General features: G+C 38.3%; 1 protein-coding gene and 1 non-coding gene across 2 annotated transcripts; one reads left to right on the top strand and one right to left on the bottom strand.

The window, feature by feature from the left end:
• Positions 1-681: 681 nt before the first annotated feature.
• LOC131334817 (DNA gyrase subunit A, chloroplastic/mitochondrial) lies at positions 682-21,423 on the bottom strand. Its single transcript, XM_058370082.1, has 27 exons — positions 20,855-21,423; positions 19,325-19,394; positions 19,132-19,197; positions 17,319-17,420; positions 16,828-16,872; positions 16,632-16,730; positions 16,406-16,492; positions 15,961-16,031; positions 15,686-15,794; positions 15,515-15,577; positions 14,726-14,791; positions 14,510-14,598; positions 13,868-13,916; positions 11,638-11,724; positions 10,985-11,078; positions 8,674-8,744; positions 8,471-8,560; positions 7,181-7,306; positions 6,936-7,093; positions 6,127-6,208; positions 5,869-6,033; positions 5,673-5,774; positions 3,479-3,612; positions 2,713-2,833; positions 2,553-2,607; positions 2,366-2,465; positions 682-1,150 (listed from the first exon to the last, which is right to left on the bottom strand). The coding sequence occupies exons 1-27, from the start codon at positions 21,277-21,279 to the stop codon at positions 1,024-1,026; spliced, it is 2,853 nt and encodes a 950-aa protein (XP_058226065.1). The 5' UTR covers positions 21,280-21,423; the 3' UTR covers positions 682-1,023.
• On the top strand, positions 4,495-4,601 carry LOC131334936 (small nucleolar RNA snoR100). The gene has a single exon (XR_009202338.1). It is a non-coding gene; the product is annotated as a small nucleolar RNA snoR100 (small nucleolar RNA).
• Positions 21,424-22,815: the final 1,392 nt, after the last annotated feature.

The following is a 22,815-nucleotide window of genomic DNA, read 5'->3' on the forward strand; positions in this document are numbered from 1 at the left end:
TGTGGTGTTATATTGGGTTAAACGTGACAATACATTATGGTAAGTATGATTATACATTGTAATAAATGTGATCATAGTAAATGATATGTAAAGCTAGTTTGTGTAAAGCAAATTTGTGTTAAGTAAAATTGCAATTTTTTACGGAATAAAAATAAAATCACCTCATTTTTGTGGACGATTTTGATCTAATGGCTGAAATTTACTCATTTTTCAATCTAAAGGTCCAAAAATTCATGGGGGCATCCATGTCCCCATACTACTCTACTCAGGATCATGGGAGTAAAATTCTTCCAATGATTATGCCTTGTGTTTAGCTTTAAAGCATATCTTGCCTAGCAGGAATTGTAGACAAGCAAAAATAAAATAAAAAACTTCAGAAAATAAATACTTACTACTAGGATGTGACTTTCAAAAGCAATTACAACTCAACTAGGACGACTTTTTCAAAAGCAATATATGGGATTTATCTTGTTCGTCGAAAAACCTAGGATGACTTTCAACCGAACCAAGCCGAAGCTGTATGTTTGCATATGTTCAGTAAATGACATACTTCATAGTCTTGGAGGCAATAATGTTGCTGGTTCAACGCTGCGTTATTCTCAACCATTACTTTCTGGGTCTCCAAACACCAGTCGCATACTTTAACTTCATCGTCACCTTTGCAGCACAAAGGTAATCACATCGATGTTCTAAAAGAGAGAACTATAACCAACCTGAAAAGAGGGATCTATTCTTCCACACTTAGCGTTCATGCAGTAAAAAAAAAAAGTTTCGACTATGCCGTCTTTCACTAGGCTGGTCGGGTTAAATAAAAGCCTCATCTTCAAATTGAATACACAAAAATTACCCACTGATGTCTACATTGGGGTTAGTTGACTCGGCTTTCACCACTTTCCCGCCTCCCGAAAATTTCTTTTCCGATACTACTATCTCTCTTTCGGTGAACGTCCCACACTACAATATAAAATCCTAGTATCAAGGTTAAAAGGGGAATATAAATACATAAGTACTAAGTTGTTGTCACTATACAACAGCTGCATCTGAAACCGCAGGGACAGCGTCATCTTCCTCTGCCTCACTTTCAGTGGCTGATATCAAAGAAGCAGATTGTATCTTTCCAGTGTGCTCCAGCCTCATCAAAATAACTCCCCTGAAAAGACAAAATACATGAACATAACTAGACACATTGATGAGAGCAATGTAATGATAAGACACCAAATCTGTCCACAAAACAAGTCAAGTTCTGTCAAAGAAACTGTCGAAAGCAAAATAATGGTTAAAATTCTATCAGCCGTGAGTGAATGAAACGAATGGTTGCACTTGATACAGAAAGGAACATTTTTGCTTTGGAAATATCACGTATTAAGTATATTCAAAGTTCAAACCAAGGGGGTTTCCAGTGGTTGAGAGGGCAAACAGTGGGATTACCCATAAACTCAAGACATCTTGGGTCCGCTCCCGCTGATGTCTTGTGAGTTGAACCATTACTGTGGTTTGCAGCTGATGGCAGGTCTCTAGGGTTTATTCCAGAAGGATGAGGACCAAAAGGGCCTTGGGGAGGTTCCTTGTGAGAAATAGATACACGTATACAAACTCTTAATAGAAATATTTGTACCAAGTATACTACAGGCCTCAACAAAACTTGCAGGGCTGGCGCAATGAGTCACCTGGCACTAGTGGTCTCAGGAAAGCTGGATTCGACTCTCACCTGCGTGCTATCAATTCCTGTGTAGGGCCAGTCCATATAGGGCAAAGCCCAGTTTTAATTGAGCCCCCGCTAGTGGACAATGGGATTGCCGGATTGGCCCCCCGGATTAGTTAGTAGATTGGGCCAGATACAAAGTTACCGTAAAAGAAGGCCTCTACAGGTTTGTCAACCCATATAGGAAACCCAAACAAAAAATTGCAGAATATCATACGACGCATCTTCCTCAATGCGCCACAAGGGAGGGCTTAACTATTATTGATCCTGAAATGCTGAGAGCTGCAAGAAATATAATAATCCAAACTAAGCCTTACGTCACAAGCAATTGGGACCGGTACTAACGAATTAAATATTCCCCATCTAAAATAATGCAAGAAAAAAATCCTAAAAGACAATGAACCCCAACACATGGATATTTTGTTTTCCCATTACCAATCCTAGTGACGAACTACCCTCAGGATTAAGAAATATAGTCTAGGATAAAGTGCACCCACCACTGGTTGCCATTACCAAAAGCCATAACCCTCATTGCTAAATAAAGTTAGAGTTCGAAAATATAAAGGATCTAATGATGGATCATAAAGTCAATTAGAGTTTGGAAAACTGTGCCACTGAAGGTTTGCTAATTTATTTCAGATATGTCTGTGCTCTCATAATTACCTTGCATAACGTGACTGTATAGAAACATCCCGAACTTTTATTCGGTTCACTGTGCCGCTCTGGCTCACGAGTACCACTTCTTCGTCACTCTCACCATCATCTGTTTCAAACATTCAGTACCAGCATCACCATCAGTGGCATAATAGAAACATGCATAATTCACAAGAAGAATGGCTCTAAAAATTACCAGCCAACGTAAACCCAACTGCAAATACTGCTGCCAAGCGATCTTCAGATGAAAACTAGAGAAGGGGAGATGAGAGAATGTCATGATTGAATATTATTGTAGAGGGGGGGAAAAATGAACTTTTCATCTTTCTAAGTCAGGAAGTAATTCATCAGCATACCTTGTAACCTATTAAACCAACCCGATTCAAAGGTGACATGCGAAAGCTACTGAGAGGAACTCGCTTTCCGAAACCACTCTCCGACACAAACAACAACCATGGACCTTTCATGCGCTTGCCCCTTTTTTGAAGATAAAATCAATTAATTGAAGGGAAGAAGGGAAGGCATAGTAACAGTGTATATAGCTCACTTTATGAACAAATAACACAGCTGAATGATTGCCAAACTCTAGATGAGGCAAACACGAAGAACGATAGAAATTGCAGCAGGCAAAGGGACACTACGAAGTTCAGTTCTCACTTCTCAGAATGAGAACCACTCTCTATGTACCATTGTCAACTCAAGGGCAGCAAGACTACAAAGACTACCCACTCTTAAGAAAACTGTATCCAGATTCCAGAGGTAAGGAAGGGATGCATTTTGGAGTTGCTGGCCCACATTGAATAACATGAATAAGATTTTACAAGCTATAACTAGGTATAACTGTACCAGGACGTCAGCTCGATATGCCCATACTAAAAATTCGAGGAGCAACCCACCAACAAATACAACAGTGACTGGAAAATAGTTGAGCGGTAAGTCTACATCCGAAGGGTAGAGGCTTGCCCATAATAAAAGACAACAAATGTCCAAAAGGAGATAAGTTAATCAATATTTTTTTGTCTATGGAGTTCGACTGAGACACAGAAGAACTGGGAAAACTACCAACTTGTACAAGAGATATGACACATAAGGGAAAATCCATGAAAATGGTAAATCAATTACCGGCCCTGACCAACTTCTGAACCGCTCTCCAACTTCCACATGATTGCTGGTATTATGTCCACGCACGCCATTTTATCCCCTTCTTTTAACCTCATTGCAATTGAACCTCTGGTATTTCTTCCAAGAGCTCGAATCTAATGAAAAAAAAATACAATGCACGTAGGAGAACATCACTGGCAGCAATAATAACGCAACAAATCATCGATGAAGACAGAAATATGCCAGATGAAACAAAAAAATCAGATTTAAAAATATCCATCAGAGAAGAATCCACCACGGGAAAAGAACACAAAAATGAAAGAAAAACCGAGAGGGACAAAAGTTGAGAGCAAAATGAACTATAGCAGCAACATTCCAGCTTTCAATCAAGCAGAGACAAGGTGTATGTAAACATTACCCACATGCAAGAGAGAATAATACCCCGTATCATGTCATAACCAGACTACCACTATGAACCCTATGTCATTGACTTGTTGGCACTACAAGACTACACTGAATTGCTGCTTATCTATAACGTACTTCCACTAGTTAAACAAAAAAAAAAAAAAGGTTCAGGTTTTAGGCACAACAAAAGGGTTTTAGCACCTTATCTTTCTAATGTGGTGTTTGTGGAGGCGAATTTTGGAAGGATATATCTCATTTTTCCAAGTTTTTAGTCTTGAAATAGGGGAGTTACCTGTGAATCAGAGTCCTCCTTTCTTCTTCACGATTTTATGTAAGATAAACTAAGATGTTGAGCCTGTGTGATATGCTGTATTTTGCACAAAGATTGCACCCTTACCCTTTTTGATTAAACACACTTTTCAAATGAGACTTATTTCTAAACTGCAGTTATGATAATCAACTTTTTAGTAAAGATTTTCCCAAGATGATAGTTAAAGTATTCTGCTGAGAATTTAAACTAGTATAACCCTCAACCCCCCCCCCCCCTTCACACACACACACACACAAAAGTTACAATAATAAGTCAATAAAATACATTGTGCTTTCCAATGCTTTGTACAGCATTGTACTATGAATGAAGGAAGCATGGTAATGTGCACAAAAAATGATTTGAGTCTCTAGGCCTGTCCTCTCTGATGCCTTTTGGCTTCGATTTGGGGCATGGTTCCGCAGCAAAACGTCCCTTTAGCTCCTCGGTTATTGGAGTTATGGGGGGCACTGTTGCCAAAGGTTAGATCTGTCTCCAATCCTCCCCTGCCCATACCCCCAATGATTGGGGACTAGATGCATTCTGTTATTGTTTTTATAGTTGCAGTACTAAAATATAACTATAATGGAAGTTGAATAAATGAGAACTAGAAAATAAATGAAAAAAAAAAACCAAAAAAGTACACGATTCTCCAACGTGTTTTTCTTTTAAGTCTGATGACACACTAACAACAAATGACCTGTCAGTCTGCATAAGACTGAAGATGTGAATCCCTGTAAGGTTAGGTAAACTAAAGAAATGAAAGCATTAACTTCAAGTGATCCAATCACCATAATGAATCTCGACACAACATATTTTGTTCATTTCCCGCCCAATAACTGAAAGCATCCACGAGCAATAGCCCTTTCATCTTATTTGTTCCACTATGCCCTTTGATAGGGGAAGCTCCAGGATTTTACCTCAGCAGTGACAAAAACATAAAGAGATGTTTTGTGTACAATGCTCTATGTAAAATAAACAAATTTCTTTTGGTTGAAAATTTATTGGATTGTTATGTTGAGCTATATCATCTAGTTACTCACAACTTTAAGTGAAGTTTCAATTACTTTGGCTACCTATGAATGACTCAGTGCCGAAAATATCAAAGAAAAATAACTTAAAACTTAAAAGTGAAAAATTATAAATTTTTGGTGCATTTTTTGAGCCCAGGGGGCTCGCTTGAACCCTGTTGGGATATAGTGGAGACGCCCCTACCCTTTGATCAAACACACGTAAACCTCCCACAAAGAAGATAAACTCCACGATCTTTGACAGAATGAATCTAGCCAATTTAGTATTGTTTACATCAGAATTTTTAGTTGAATAGGCAAACAATATTCCCGATCCATTTTTGAACACTCATAATCCCTTTTTTGTTGTTTAGCGGCTTTAGCCTCTTGCAAGAGTGTAAGAGGCTTGCAAGAGGCTAAAATTGGAAAGTGAACGTGAGACAAGGTATAGTTGGAGATGGAATGTGAGACAAGGTATAGAAAGACAACTTACAATGTCACAAAAACTCAGAATCACCATCCCATTCTGTGAAGCCATGGCTACGAGGTCATCATTCGAGCAAAGACGGACCCATTTCAGTTCATCACCAGGAACCTGTCAATTTACGTATGAGGCCTAAAATTACATCCTGGGATACTAGCACGCAGAAGAACAAAGGGGAAAAAAAAAAAAAAAACAGAGCACAAACCAATTGGATCGCTATAATCCCTGTTGACCTGATTGATGGGAAAAAGTTCAAAGACACTTTCTTGATGTACCCCTTTGCAGTAAGCATTAGAAGATACTGATCTTCAGAAAACTCGCTCACAGGAATAACAGAAGTTATTCTCTCACCCTCCGATAAGGACAAGATCTGGATCGAACATGAAAACAAGGATAACCTTTAGAAAATAGGAAACCTATAACAACCCAACAGTTGTTTGTGTGGAGTGCAACTATTCCATACCTGGACTAGTGGTGTGCCAGCAGCAGCCCTACTACATTCTGGAATCTTATATGCCCGAGCTGAGTACACAATTCCCTTATCACTGCAGAAGCAATTTTTGTACATTACTTTGGAAGATAAAGTGAAGTGCTACATAATAAATATTAACCTACAGATATCGCCAGAAATTCATCAGGACCAAGTTTGTTGATCCGTCGCAATTTATATGACCAAATCCAAATTCAAAATGCTTGATACAATCGGTAAACATGGCTATTCATAAAGGTTACAACTTACAACATTACTCTTAACAGTCTAACTCCACATTTTCCTGGTCTCAGTGGGTGGTGCATCAAAGTTCCCAGAGAAGGTAACTTATCGCACATGGGACAGTCAAAACAAGAGAAGAAATAAATAAACAAAGGAAAGAAAGAAAGAACTATGAAGACTATTGGGTGTTCAAATGCACCCAGACTCAAACCAGCAAAGCTAAAGCTAGGTGATTTAGTTTCACCTTAACTTTAGGTGTCGAAAATCTACAGAAAGTATGATTATTCTTGGTTCATGCCAGACCAATTCATTCCAGATGAAATTGCACGGACAGTCATGTTGGAAGGCAGGAAAAGAAGAATAAAAAGATATCACACTTCAACTAGAAACTAGGAAAGATTCAATGGTCAAAAATATAAAGCAACAGGAGAACAAGAACAAACACATTTTACACTTCAAACAGAACCTTGGAAACATATTTAAGGGATGATATAAACAAAAGGTAGGAGAAAGAATCCGTTAAACTTAATAAGATTTCAATTTTAGCTAATGACAAGTACCTGAAATATAGGACATGGTCATGGGCATGACAAACAAGAAAATCGGACATCGTGTCATTCACTCTCAATTTGCCAACCGATTTACCAATAGTTCCACGATGTTGAAGATTGAATGTGTTAGGCTTCATTCGCTTGGCATATCCCTTCTCACTAATTGCCTTGAAATTACAACCACGAATTGTCAAGAGTAAGAAAGTATAAACCAATGAGATTGAATCGGTGCAAATAGTGTCTAGTCCAAGTACCAGTAGCATTTCTTCGTTGGGTATGACATCAATTTCTTCAAGTTGACCACTATCAGTGTCCTCCAAGAACGAACGCCTAGGAGTAGGAAACTTGTTCTTTACTTCAATTGCTTCGTGTTCTATCAACTGAGAAGAAGCAAGACAATAAAAAGATCATCGAATCACTAGCACGCGGATCAAAAAAAAAATCACTAGCACATAACCAAAAAAAAAAAAAAATGAAATAGAAAAAAAAACATTACATAGCATAGAAAAACATTTGAGGCTATAGACAAGACAAATCAAAAATAATTTAAACAAGAAATGCCAAAATACTTTCTAGATTTACACAAAACTACGGGGATACTGGAGAAGTATTAAAGCACCAATTAGAAGAAAATTGTACAAATCGTGAATCTAAACTACACTCCCAAGACTATCGTTTGCTTATACAAGCTATAATAATGAAATCCCACCACCTCTACAAAACCAGCACTCTGGCAAGTATATGAATCAACCCAATTACACCCTAATCCCTCTTACAAGCATAAAAATCTTTCTTTCCACTCTTCTAAACCACAATTCTACCTTCTTTTAGCACCCTCATACAGAGAGGAAGAGGTAAAACCCCATACAACAACAACAACAGACAATCAAGAAAGAAAAAGACCAGTTATGACGACATAACCCTTCAAAAAAGCCCAAAACAAAGAAGCCTATGTACCTGTTGGATATATGTTCAACTAGGCAAGCTGGACACATCTTTAACCAAAGTGTCGGGTGTTATACTTCACAAGATTAGAAGAGTCTATGTAACATAGCAAAGCTAACTATCATAAAGAAAGACAACTTAAATGACAACGGGAAACTCCATATTACAAAAATTCTACCGTTCAAATTCAAGAAGCTCTGCAAACAAAATCAATCAAAAAAGAACCAAAAGAAAGAGCCTGCGCACTTGCCAGATGTATATTCAATTATGTTGAGCACATATCCCATACACTTTCCTGAAGTGTCGGGTGTCCAAGTTGGATACTTCACATAATTTGAATAGTCCATGTAACAATCATGAGCTAACAGTACTAAATGTCTAAATCACACCAACTGAAATGACAGGAGGAAACCAGATATCAGAAGATTGTTCGTTCAATTTGTACAGTTGTGAATATGAAGGCAGTATCAAACTACAAAGCATGTCCTCCAAGACTAGATTGATCACACATTCAAAACAAAACTATCACCGAATTAATCATACAGAACCTTCTATAAACAGAGTAGACTGTTAATAAGCCTATATTGGAAAAGACCTACCTGGAGTATATGCTTTTTACTTGACAAAAGATCCTGTAACTTGGATATTTGTTCCATTAAAGATTTACTTTCAGCAACAAACTTATTTCTCTGCAAAATTGTGAATGAAAAAGCTCTTCAGCAAGACAGTGAAACAAATGCATGGCTTGGGGAAAGTTATAAAAGGATCAAGCAGAATCATTAAAGGCATAATTGCAATGAACCTCGAGCAGTGTAAGCCTTCTGAGGTTTATGTCTAATATAGCTTCAGCTTGTTTTTCAGACAAGTTGAACTCTGCAACAAAAGATCAGTGACAATAACAAAATTAGTAGAGTCCACAATTTAAAGAAACCAAAACAAGATAATCACAATCTTCGCATTAAAATTATAGAAGTACGTACAAAAGTCAGTGTCTTCCCTCATGGCACTCTAATATGCCCTCATGGAAGCCTAGATCATAGGAACGGCTCGTACCCAATCTTACTTTGAGGTCCTAGCACGAGATCGTTAGGATTCGTATGGCTAAGTGATTAAGGTAGAAGATTCGTCATGAGTTTCATTTCTGATATAACATCCAACTCAAAACCAATTGGCAATGAGTGAAGAGGCTGCCCAGGCTCGTTTACTAGTTTTGGAGGTTATAATTAACCAATGTAGGACAAGTTCTAAAACTCCTCGCAAGTGCAACCCCTGACCCGCATGTGAAGAGGTAAACAAATGTTCCATAACATTGGGATCACAACAAAACAAGGTGTACTTATGGCACAAACAACGAGGCAATCAATCAAGAGTCTTGTCCAAAAGCCTCCTAAAATCTAGCTCTAATACCATGTTAAATCGTCCAACTCAAAACCAATTGGCAATGAGTGGAGAATCTACCCATGCTCAAATACTAGTTTTGGATGTTATAATTAACTAATGTGGGACAAGTTCTAACAATTCTACTCCCTCGGAAGGCTTTGGACCTCGACCAATGTTGAAGAAAGAGATCTCCATAAGAAGACACTTTCCATAAGAAGACAAAGACACATGGCATGCATTGTTCCTCCCCAATACAACGAGTGTCCCAACCCCTCTGCAGCCACCATGGCCTGTTGATCATTCTGTGCCACTTCTAGTCTGGTTCCTGTATTGATAAAGTCAATTCAGATGATCTCCATGATAATTCAAACATTGTCTCCAAACTTCCTATCCAATTACTCTCTGTCTCTCTAGTTTAGAATTTCTGATTCAACATCGCCACGTCTTTATCTCTTCTAACCATTCATATCTCTCTCCTGCACTATTCTCACTCGCCCACCCCTTGTCGTTCGGTAAGGAGGCTACCAGCTTAATGTCTGTCACACTTCCCATGAAGCTCCCTTCAACCATTGTTCTCATCTCCCACTCTCCACAGCAAGCTAGAAGAGTTTCTTCACCAATATTTTACTTTTTAATAGATACGGAAATGAAGCTACTTCTTGTTGGTCAGTAAAAAGTAGCAGTCATTTGTGCATGGTTGAACTGATATTTTTGCTGGGAGCCAAGAATAGACACCTCTCTAACTATCCTTCACAATAATCTTGTCATATGACCAACTTTCTCTACAACTATAACTGCACTCTTAATGGGGCTTGCAGATCCTCCAATCTCCTTCTGGACGCACGCAGATGCACCTTAGCTGTCCAATTCCTATTCTTGTTTTACACTAATTATAATGTTGCGCGCGCACACATATATGAAAATATATGATACATGTTTAAGTGTAGACAAGTTACTCATTGACCTCAGGCTGAAGTTGTGCAGAGTCCAGACTAATCCATTTATCCTCTAATAGCCATAATGCCAAAGTAAAAGGATAAGTGAGCATTTGACCTTTCTTCTTCCAAGTTGCATGACTATGTCAAAGTATTGCTTTTGGGGAAAAGAGACTGATGCTTCCTGGCTTATAACATTAACTCCTAACATCTAAACCAAATCAACCACCACCAAAACCAACCCGCGACCCTCCACCACAGCCAAGCTATAAAACTGCAAATTTTTACAAAAGAAAGAGAAGAAGAACCAATTCACCCTACTGATGCATTACAAAAGTTCAGTACACACCCTAAAGTGGAATCAAAATGCAAACCATCAAAAATCTCTTACAAATACCCTGATCACATGGCTTTCTGTCTTTATGCTTATATAAATATGCCAGGAGAACTCAAGGTCTTCCAAACCAATATAGCTCAACATTGGTCTTTTCATTGGGACTATCTCAGATCTCGTAAGTACAATACATCCAGAAAACGACCACATGATAGCAGGAAAGATGAACTTAAATGAAACCTTTATATCAGGACAAATATCCCTAACCCATACCATTGGTATAACAGAAAGAAAGGAACCTTGACTAAAAGTAATCTCTCCTAACCCATGGCCTTAAAGAAAGACAAATACCTAGTAGAAAAGAGGAAGCTTAGCTGAATTTTTGTGTCCCACAAAATATATAGAAAAAAGGTATGAATAAAGCAAGATCATGAAGGAACTATTTGAAGTGCCTGTTGTAGTACCTTTCCTCAAAGAAGCTGATGCCGATGCGTTGCTTGAAGCTTTCCTGATCACATCAATTACTCCATCCAAATTATCCAGCCCCACTATGATACCCTTAGGTTACAAGGAAATGTAGTTTAACTACGGTAACTGTATCTGTATGCTAATTCGTTAGAGTGATTGGATGACCCATGCAAGAATTTCATTTTGGTTCGAGAATCATCTGAACTTCAAAGCCACTTATCCATCCTGATTTGGATGCTTTGTGAGAGTCATAAAACATAACTGCACTAATCATACATCAAGAAATTTGATGACAATAACATTCTTAACAAACTTCATTTCGATGCTAAGAGATCTATGTAATGATTTCAATCTTATCGAGTACACAACATATCATCCTATGTTCAAGTTAAATTTAAAAAAAAAAAAGTATGCCAACTTTGTTTCCCATAAATGGGGTCTGGGATGTGTACATCGGATAACAAAACTTCTCATCATACAAACTCAAAATAAATTGGAAAATTGACTTTCCAGCTATGTAGCACAGACACTTCGTTGGAGGTCACGTCCAGGTGTCAAACACCGACACTCCGGACACATGTCCGACACCGGTACATGACCTCCGAAAAAGTGTCCATGCTACATAGAGTTTCAAGTAGTTCTAATGTACCTCAATAATATGACTCCTATCCAGAGCTTGTGAAAGCTTAAACTTTGCACGTCTTTCCACCACACCGCATCTGAAATCCAAGAATGCCTGTAGAAAATACAAAAAAGGAAAGAATCAAGCTTACTGAGCTAATCTACTAGAATCTTCACTAAGTCTCGTAACAGGAACACCACCAAAATGGAACTTGTAAGAGCTGTTGCTTAGCCATTATTCACTATATTTTCAAGCAATTATCGAAGTAGTAATGAAATAACAAACAATTTAAAATAAGCAACAATATTGGACTTCTCTAATGTTTGCTACCTATGCTGCATGAACTCGGGTACATGTATGAGGTGCGCATGCATATGTAGGGGTGGGACCCCTCAAACAACTGATTAAGAGTAAGCAAACTCTGTAAACGGATCACATCTTACATATTCGGATATGTTTCATGGGGTCAGATGGTGATAGATATAATAGAGTTTCAGAAAAAAGGTACTTTACTCAACTTGTCACAACAATGTCACAAAATATACATGAAAGATAACGTTAAATATAATATAATCATATGAAATTTCAGATGAGAAGCATCAGAACTATGTCCTGCACTTATCTCTGAGGAGCCAAGTATCTGAAATGGGTACATGCTTATTCAGGAAATCCCCAGTTAAAATAGTTCAACGCAAACGAAAACTATGAAGGTGAGGCTAGGTTCGATCCTCGGTTTAGTAGGTTCACTTGCAAATCCTTAGTCTTTTACCATCAAAACTATCCAAAACTATCTAATTTATCTGTAATGCCAAACTACATCATAATCGCACTGCATTGGGCATCAAATGCATGAGGTGTATTACATTGGTCACTCCATGGTTATGGGTTTATGTGGTCATCTTATGACATCCAAGTTCAACAGCCAAGCATTGGTAAATTATGTCTAAACAAGGTGACTAAGCCATGAGCATGATAGTCTTTATCATCTTGTTTGATTGAACAAACGTATCGGGCCCAAGGACTGCAAGGTGATGCAAATAATGATATTCTGGCTAACTACATGCTAGAGCAAGCACCCGTGAGAATCCTAAATGTCTACTTTAATAATGACCTGGAAGAAGAAAGTGAGATTATTACTGGAGATGCAGAAGAATGCAATATTTTCATTCAAACAAGACTTTTCAAGATTTCTGTCTTGCTTGGAAGGGGTATATTGTAACCTAGCGTCTGGCGACATTATGGGTAATGCAGCATTGAAGATGTTTGTAGAATAGTGGGTATCTTTCTTTCCATTAAAAATGCATGGACATGGTAAATGCTCGACAAAAGATCACATCCATGTGCAAAAGCTAGATAGGAGAAACCATGGCAACCTATGATACATGGATCCGCAATTTTGGGCGGAGTACCCGTGTCGACACGACACGACACGGGTACGGGTGCGGGATATGTGTCAGATACGGTGGTAGAAAATCGGACATGTTGGGTTTAGTTGGGAGTCTGATCGAAGAAGAAGAAGGATCGAAGAAGTAAGGTCATACCTGCTTTGGAAGAAGAGGTGCACGACTGCCATCGTCAGGGAGTGACCAGAAGAGTTACAGTTGCCATAGTTGGAGAGAGACCAGAAGATGGGCAGTCGCCATTGTTGGAGAATAAGAAGAACGATGTAGGATTTAATAGAGTAGTTGGGCTTCTTTATTTATTGGGCCTCTTTAATAAATAGAAGTGATGGGCTCTGTATTGGGCTTATCTACTAATGTAGTTGGGCTTCTTTATTTTTTGGGCTTTTTAATGTATAGTCCAAAGTTAATAAGTTGTGTGGAGTTAATGCATCCATCTATTATGAATTTGGGCTACATATTGGAGTTGGGCCACGTTTATGAGAGAAATTACACGTATATTAGTATTGTATATAAAGAAAAGGATATTTTTAGGAGATAATTTTACATATATATAAAATATAAAATTTTCTATCTATAAATATTTAATCAGCGGATCCCTGCACCCGTATCCAAATTCGGATACATATCCCCGATCCTCTATTTTCAGTTTTGAGGTATCCGACCCTTAGATATGTACCCGCACCCAATTCACGTACACGTGTCCGTGTAACATAGATGGCAACAAACAGTATGGGATTACTAAAATGGATTAGATTTTGTGTGCAAGTCTACGTGCAGGTGTGCCCAAGCGCTGGGGTGGGTGTGTGTGTGTGTGTGAGAGAGAGAGAGAGAGAGAGAGAGAGGCATGAACTTGCCTGGAGCAATTCTTTCAAGCCCATCAGATGAGGTTTTCCATTAAGTATGCTGTAAATAGGTCAAACAAACAAGATACATCTAAGAAAGAGCCGATAAATACTAAGAGAATTGAAAGAAAGACTTAAAGAAGTGAGAAAGAGGAAGCAGCAGGAGGGGAGGCCTGAGTTAATCCATGATTTCTCTTTCGTCTTTTCTTTCCTTTTTGTTTGTCACAAGAAATAGGTAAAAAGTAAAAACACATCCAGAATCATGATCAAGACCACACCATAAACAACATCTAGCAAATTGAAGAAATAAATATTCCAGAAGTTGAAGCAAAATTTCTTTTCAAAAGAAACACAAGTTTGGGCACAAGTTGGGATTGGTTTGTTTGCTTCCACAACGATTTAATACTGTCTCACAGTAACTTTACTGAAATACATAACAATATATAGAGAATCAAAATAGTTCTGAAGTATATATTAGAGACAAACCCATTAAAGTAGTACCCAAAGACGAAAAACAAAGTGAGTTTTCTCTCTCAAACCTGCAGACCACTTGTCTCTACTGCTGACAAAACCAAATCAAAACATGTCTATCCTCCTCCCTTGCTTGATAATACAAGAATTCTATATTTAGTCAAGTCCTCAAAAGCTACTCACCCCACCATGTTGCAGCTAAAGCCAGATTGAAGAGCAGTAAGACGATACAGATTATTAAGGACTATGGATGGATCAGATCCTCGCTTAAGCTGGAAGAGGAAAAAGAATAGTTGGTCAATTCAAACCAGCAAAACTTGCACCCATAAAGTAAGTGTAATCAATGCTGAGCTTCAATATCGTCGAAAGCAAAGATAGTGCATGGGTCAACGTTGATACCTCAATGACAATACGCATTCCGGATCTATCACTCTCATCACGAATGTCACTAATGCCTTCTAAACTCTGAGCAAAGAAAAATTCAATAAATAGCATACCTAACAGCAGTGTTACTTATGCTTCAATTTGCCACAATAATATGCATTTGCATTTCCATGAATGAGAAACCAGCTTGCTGAACTTTTTGGTGTCACAAAAACAAAGAAATCTAAATTTCACATTTGAGATTATCAAAAGCAAGACACAAGGTAGCACACTTCTGAGTAAAAGAATGTCTGGTAACAATCAGCAAGGGAAGTATAAAACAAATATCATTGTACCTACACACATAAGAGAAGACAGAGATATAGCAATACGAACTTGCACCACAGCCTCCCTTGTTAACTTTACATGTCAGTTTGTTGTTATCAAGCTGATATTTCAGTGTAAGTGTCCACTAAAATGGTTCTTGGCCAATCCATCTCATTAGTAATCAAATTTCCTTCTGCGATGGATTGCAAAGAATCTACAGCACACATACTGTCACTTTCAGTGATACTTGCAGCAATTGCCAGTATAGTTAGAACTACAGCAGCGTGGAGCAACCTAAAAGAGAAAAATGGTTGTTTGAAGCTTAAAGCATTATTATATGGGGAAAATAAGGGCCTTCTACATGCATCCAGAAAGAGCATATCAGTACAAATAAAACCAAAGTGGAGGTTGTACCGCGAAAAAGTATCAATTGAAGATTGATTTTACAGAACATGAATAAAATGTTCAAATTGTGAAGCCAAACAAGAGTTAGAGTACCTTATTTTCCACAAGCTCCGCAATTTTCTCAACGAGGGAGGCTTTGTTAGTCTGGTATGGAATCTGTTCCATTCACAGAAAAACAAATTATATGAACTTTTCAACTTCCTTTTGCATTCGACTTAAATAAAAATAGTGTATGGAGATTGATTAAAAGAACCAAGATAATACTTCTTTTATAATAATAGCAGATCGCTTCGTTTTAGAATCAAGCAATTCAATATCAGTCTTTCCTCTGACAACAACCCGTCCTCGCCCAGTTCGATAAGCTTCTAAGATGCTTCACAAAAATGAGCACCCATCAGTTATTTATCAATGTTTCTATAACCCATGAACCATCGTTACCATAAGACTTTCTCAAGATAAGTGGTTTTAGATTATAAAGAGACCATCACGGTACATTAGTCAAGTGAGGGATTTTGAAATAAGAGTTCAGATTGACCTACCCAGCGGTACCCATTATTAGACCACCAGTTGGAAAATCAGGTCCTGGCATGTATTCCAGCAATTCTTGCAGCTATTTCAAAGATATTTACGTTAGACTAAAAAATAGAGCAATGAATTAATAAACTCAACCAACAATGATTCAAGGTCGAGACAAGAAAACTGCCCATCGGGAAGTTTCAACTAAAATAAAACATATATAAAAAAGAGAGAAGGCAAAAGAAAGAATAAACTTCATAACCATCATCACAGACACTAGCATTATATATCTGAAATAGAAAAGTTCTTGTAAAGAAAACTGAAGAGACCCAAACAATACAAGCATTTAAAATAAACTAATAACTAGGAGATAAAAAAAAATCAGAAACAAAAACAAAAACAAAAACAAAAACACCCCTCTGTTCTAGCACTACCCAGAAAGTAATTTCTAAAAGATATGACAACTACCGTGGCTTCTGGGTTATGAATCAAGACAGAGAGTGCATCCACCAATTCCCCAAGATTATGAGGAGGAATGTTGGTCGCCATTCCAACCTGAGAATGTGAAGTATCCATAGCACATTAAAACGATGAAAAACCTAAACACTCAATCCAAACATCAGAAACTAGCCAATCAAAATAAAATAAAATAAGAAACTAGTAAATTGCCAGAAAAATATTCAGGTGGAATTACCGCAATGCCAGACGAACCATTCAACAACAAATTTGGGATTCGAGCGGGTAAGAGCGATGGTTCCTTTTGAGAATTGTCAAAATTTGGGACAAAATCTACCTGCAATGCAATGTGATATTTGAGGCAAGATAACGTGGGTTACACAATGAACTACAACAATTTCGAATGATAAGCTGTTCTACGCAGCAGTACTGACTGTATCTTGGTCCAAATCAGCCAACAGCATTGCTTCAGTAAGTGCCTGAAAAATATGCCAGAAGGAAATAAGTATACCTTAAATGGTTGCATTTTACTGAATTCTGCAGAGAAATTTTGAAGCAATATGGTTAGCTTTAAGCCAAAGAGCATACCACTGATTGTGGGCCATATATATTGCACTACATAGCATGTATCAGCATGTATTTACATGGCAACATACAAGCTTATGGTTTTATTCTAACGGTTCCGAAGGATTGATTATAGTAAGCAACATAATCAACGTGGCAGATAACAACCAATATCCATTCCCAGAGTATATCAGGGAAGCGTGCAAACAAATTACAGTGTTTACAGCCAATACAAATTACGCTCTCAAGCACCCATACAATTGAGAGACTAACTGCAGCATCACATGTAGGTATGTGAGGAATAAATGATATTTCCACACAACATATCAAATTGAAAAAATTCAAATGGACATTAACCTACTTCCAGTCTGCACTCTGTGTAACGCATAGCAGCAGGAGGATCTGCATCAATCGAACCAAAATTTCCATGCCCTCGAATGAGTGGGCTGCGTAAAGAGAAATCCTGGAAAAGTAAACATCTTGAGATTCCAAAAACCAAAAAAAAGGTGGGATTCGATAGCTAATTATCAGACTAAAAGTATCTAAAAATGTATGTTTCTCATCAGCATCCAAAATACCAGACAAAAGATGGTAATTAAAACTTACTTCATCAAAACACAAGTAGGAGAGAGAGAGAGCAAAAAAAACAAGACTCTAAACCCCACTTATAAACAAGTTTTCACATTTTGTCATCCATATTCACCACTACACCAAATGAAGATGATTTAGAAAATATGCCCCCTGGAATTCAAATCAAGATGCTAGAAACCTTTTCAATGAAAAGTTTTAGACAGAGTTCAGCAAAAAATATTATGTTCATATAAAATTGAACTGCTACTTGATCTTGCGATCCTTCGAGATGGATGAGATCCTCTTTGATCCTCCCCTAAAGGCCATTCGAAAATTCAACAAACTCCCAAGTTCCTCACTCATTCAAATACCACCAACTATTTCTCTAGAATTTCAGCAAGCTGTCACTTCAATCATGGTAATTTGAATTGACTTCCATGAATCCATCAGCGAAAGCTATAGCCTTTCTTCCATCTTTTAAACCTAAAACAAGCTTCCTGTAACCTAACTTTACACATTGGCACTCTTGCACTAAGCTGAATGAATAAAAAGGATACAAGAGTCACTAGGAGGCCATTAACTTCATGTGGGAGACTAATAGTGGAGTGTTTAGAGCATAACACTCTTCTAGGAGAAAAAAGTGCCAGAAATAGGCAAGAGACAAATGCCGAACAATCACTTGAACATGTCTTGTGATGAACAGATGATAATGCCATGATAAGAAGTAAGAATTAGAGGACAAACAACAGCACCTCATCCTGGAGCATTCATATTACACAATGCATATAACAGTGTTCTAAAAATCGGCTTAGGCGCTAGGCGGTGGTCCTAAGCACTGGATTAAGCGGCGGGAAGATTAGTTAGCCACTAGGCAGGATTAGACTGTGAGTAATCAGCTGGGTGGCTAGGCAAGATTAATCGGAGAATTAGGCATCTAGGCGGGATTAACGGGGGCATTAAATACGTAATTTTGCAAATCCAAGGGGTTAAATGTTGTTGTAATTGAGTATACAGCCTAACGATTTAAATCTAAACCTCGTCTTCTCTGCTCGCTGCTGCATATGCAGTCACTGTTTATTTTCACATGTTTGTTGTGAAATAAAGAGAAATTGTGTGTATGTAGTCTCTGTTTGTTGCGAAATTATGTGTATGTAGGCTCTATTTCCTTAGTATGGATGTTATTTAATACAGTATTTCGTTGTACTTAAACTTGGAGGGGGGGGGGGGGGGGGGGGGGGGGGGGGGGGGGGGGGGGGAATTTAAACAAAAAATAAGGAAAAAAGACTAATCTCTAGGTGCCGATCAATAGGCGTAGGCGCTAGGTGGTGCCCAGCTGCTCAACTCGCACCTACCAACTTTTAGAACATTGGCACACAGTCCTCTTTTCAATACGTAACTATACCATCCACAAAAGAGAGGAGTGACCTTGGTGAGGTGGACCAAACCCATACCACTCACTGAGACTCCCAGGTGACGATGACTACTAACAACCAGTAAAAAGTAAACCATGCGTAAATGTTAGTTCTGACAAACAACCAATTACCAGAGAAACTTTTTTCTCTCTCTAAAAACAGCTAAAAAAAACTATGAAATTTCAATATTACCTGCGCCATCCGAACCAGGGAATCATATACAGCAGTGTCCCCGTGAGGATGAAACTTACCAAGAACCTGCAATAAAAGTAACAGGATTCAGAAGTTAAATGTTGATATCTTGCAGAAAGATGGTAAAGACCAAGTCATGGATCTATCTTCATATGCAAAGTAGCGAAGGGAACTTATATGGACAGATTATAACCTCTCCAACAACTCTTGCACACTTCTTGTAGGGTTTTCGTGATGACAGGCCCAATTCATGCATTGCAAACCTGTAGCCAAAGTCGTGAAAGAAAATGTGACACGTTAGTCACTTCATTTACAGCACACAATGCGAAATAAACGTATTAAAGACTGACCAGAGAACACAGACATGAATGAGTTGAAGACCAGGTCAGCAGAATCACTTTGTTGTTAGATGAGCTTCAAAGTAACTAGAGATATACAAGTTCAACTAGCTCCATACTTAATAGTATGTCATAAATAGGCAAATGATGCAGCATCTAAATACTCCTGCGGCCCTGCCTCAGCGGGTAATGTCAAAAACCGCCTACACTAAAGCTCTATGTTGTTAATACAGGATGTAGAATACGTAAAGTTGTAACATAATTTAGGTATATTTACCGTCACCACTGCTCCTCAAGCATATGTAGACTCTTTTCCAAGTGAACCAAATATGAGTATTCATTAAGCTTCTACAAAAACAATTTTCGGCAATACGCATCTAACAAAAATTCCAAGTTGGATGATTGATGAGTAATACATTCAATGCCCCTAATTCCCAAAAGGTTTCACATTTATGGGATCTCTAAGAGAAAGGGTAAGGTGTTTGGAAGTGCACTGTATTGCAAACAGAGGGAAGGTTTCCAGAGATTAGAGTTTTTGGTGGGAGATGGAATGAGTGGAGCTGTGTGCCTGACCTAGAACTAGAGGCTAGAAACTAGTGATGTGGTAGTTTCTTCTTCAAGAACATCTTTGCTGCATCATGCTGATCTTCTGTCATTAGCAATTCCCAATTTCATGTTTCACTACATGTTTCCAGGATACAAAAATCAGTCAAGCAATGTTTCCAATTTGCCAAGATAACAGTATTGATTCCCATTGTAGGGCCCTGTGGTGGAGCCCATGACTAAGTAGATACCACCCACAGTTGAAGTTAAATATGAGTAGCTCAAGACACTCAAGTTAAGCACATTAACGCCTAAGGTCCTAAACAAGAAAATATGACTGCACACCCTTTCCTAATAACCATGATCCCAAACAGGAAGCACTACCCCACATGCCAAATGGGGCTTCGTAGCCTGCTCACTTTTCATCAGGTCACCGAAATTAAACTTGTTACACAGTCGATAATACACACAGGGGAAAAAGCAAGACGTATGCTTCTCCAAGTCTTTTGCCTGGTAGCTTTCAACTAAAATATTGTATTCTGAGAGAAATGGGAATATTATTATATTACAATAAACGAGGCAAGTTCGTCAATTCAAATGGCAAAGTATCACCCATCAGAGCATCTCCAGCCCTTACCTCCCTCTCAAATTTACAACCATGCCATTAGTAAAGCTTATACTAAATTGTGTTTAGATTCGAGTTTGTCCATTGGAGCAATTCATATCAATTGAAGCTTTTACTCATATTTTTACTCGAATAAATTCAAGTAAAAATATAAGGGCTGTAGATGCTCTGAGTAAAAAAGGATAATAACAACAGAAACATACGGGAAAAAACTCACAATATCCGCCTGTGAACAGGCTTCAACCCGTCGCGAACGTCCGGCAAAGCTCGGCCAAGCAACACCGACATTGCGTACGCCATGTAAGCTTCGGTAGCCTCCTTGTGAAGCTCCGTGGGGACCACCCTCCCTCCGTCATTCCCGCCGCTACCGTCCTTCACTACGACGCTCCCGTTCCCTCCGTCTGCCGCTGCTGCTGCTGCTGGCGCCGTCACTTCTCTGCGCCTGGACTTCACCGGGCGAACCGACCTGGACCGAGAGAACGAGAGGAAACGGAGGTCCGACGCGCCGGGTCTGAGGGTTTGTAAACGGGTCGGAGCGAAGGGAAGGGAGAGCTGGTAGTAACGGAGTAAGCGGAGGCCGGTGGAGAACGCCATGCGTGTGCCGAGTTGGGGGTTGAGGTGAGTGTTATGGGAAGGGTTCATGCCATTGAAGAGCGCTCTCTCTCTCTCTCTCTCTCTCTATCTGCGCGAGAGGGCTGAGTTATCGCAGTGCTGTCTACTACTAGTATAACGGTGAGATTGGAATGGGGGATTCGCTAAAACCCTAATTGGAGGGTTCTTGGGCGCCAAGTCTATTCTTGTGTCTCGTTCGTTTTTTTCTTCTTATTTTTTTTACTGTACGACGATCTTTTTGCATTCCCTTTAACTCGCGGCCCCAACATGCGAACTGGACTTTGACTTCGCTTATGGAATTTCTTTTGTTTTACTCCATCCTTTTCTTTTTAAAATGTCACAAAAAATTGTTTATATCTCACAATCTATTATATTTTTTATGATTTCAAAAATTTTGTTTAAGATAATTAATTGAGATCTATCAAACAATATCTATATTGAAGAGATATAGACAATTTTTTTAGACGTCCAAAAAAGGAACCGGCACAACAGATTGGGACGAAGTATCTATCTTGTTGTACGGGTTTTTTTTATTTCTCATTATTCTTTAGAAAAAATACTTTAGACCAGATACAAATGAGAAAAAACTATTTTTATTACTTGTAGCACTTTTTGAAAAAGTATGGTGTAAAATTCTATACTTTAATTATTTTTTATCTTTAGTCTTTTTTTAAATAAAATCAGTAATTATTTTTTCAGCTTTTAGATTTCATTCGTCAAAATGAATAATCAATTAAAAATCGAATAAATATACTTTCAAAATAAGATAATTTGCTTAATTAAAGGACAAACTTTAAAATAAAAGATTTGGTTTGCCAACTTTGCCCAGCCGTCGGCAATCACAATCCTACTCCAATCACGTAGTTAAATTCATGGCCTTTTTACTAGCTCATTCATAGAACACAAACAATTCTTTCTTAATCAAAAAACAAAGCCGTTTATTGTTTCATTTGACTCCAAAACAACGAGTACAGGTCTGTAACCATTTTTCTAACAAATTCGTACATGCTTCAAGTATCCTCCCCCAGAATGGCAAATTAGCACAATTTTCTTCTTACATATATACCAATGTACCTATTCATATCATTGATGGATTCTCAGAAACTTGGTTATGCCAACATCAGTAAAATAAACAAGCGGTGTCATAAACAAGTTGACACCACGTGTCACATTGATATGATGTCACCAATTTATTCACATTCAACCATGCTTGCTTGAGGCAGGACCCAAACATGAATGAATGAATCAATGACCAACTCAGCTTGGATTTGCGGCGCACCTAGCACACACTGCCAAACATGAATGAATCAATAACCAACTCAGCGCACCATGTGATATGTCACATCTGATGCTCTGCAACATAATTATTTTAACTACTGAAAGGAGGCTCTTAAGTGTGGAATTAGACAATTTAATTTCACTTAAACTTTATTTAATTATTTGGTAAAGTTTCAAAGAAACACAGAAAGTCATTATTGAACTGATGGTACCCATGCCTACCAGTTTCAAAGAAACATAGGAAGGCTATTAAAGCGATGGTACTCATGCATGCCTACGAGAATCTCA

The sequence above is a fragment of the Rhododendron vialii genome, chromosome 7a (assembly GCF_030253575.1).
Source record: "Rhododendron vialii isolate Sample 1 chromosome 7a, ASM3025357v1".
Classification (NCBI taxonomy): Eukaryota; Viridiplantae; Streptophyta; class Magnoliopsida; order Ericales; family Ericaceae; genus Rhododendron; species Rhododendron vialii.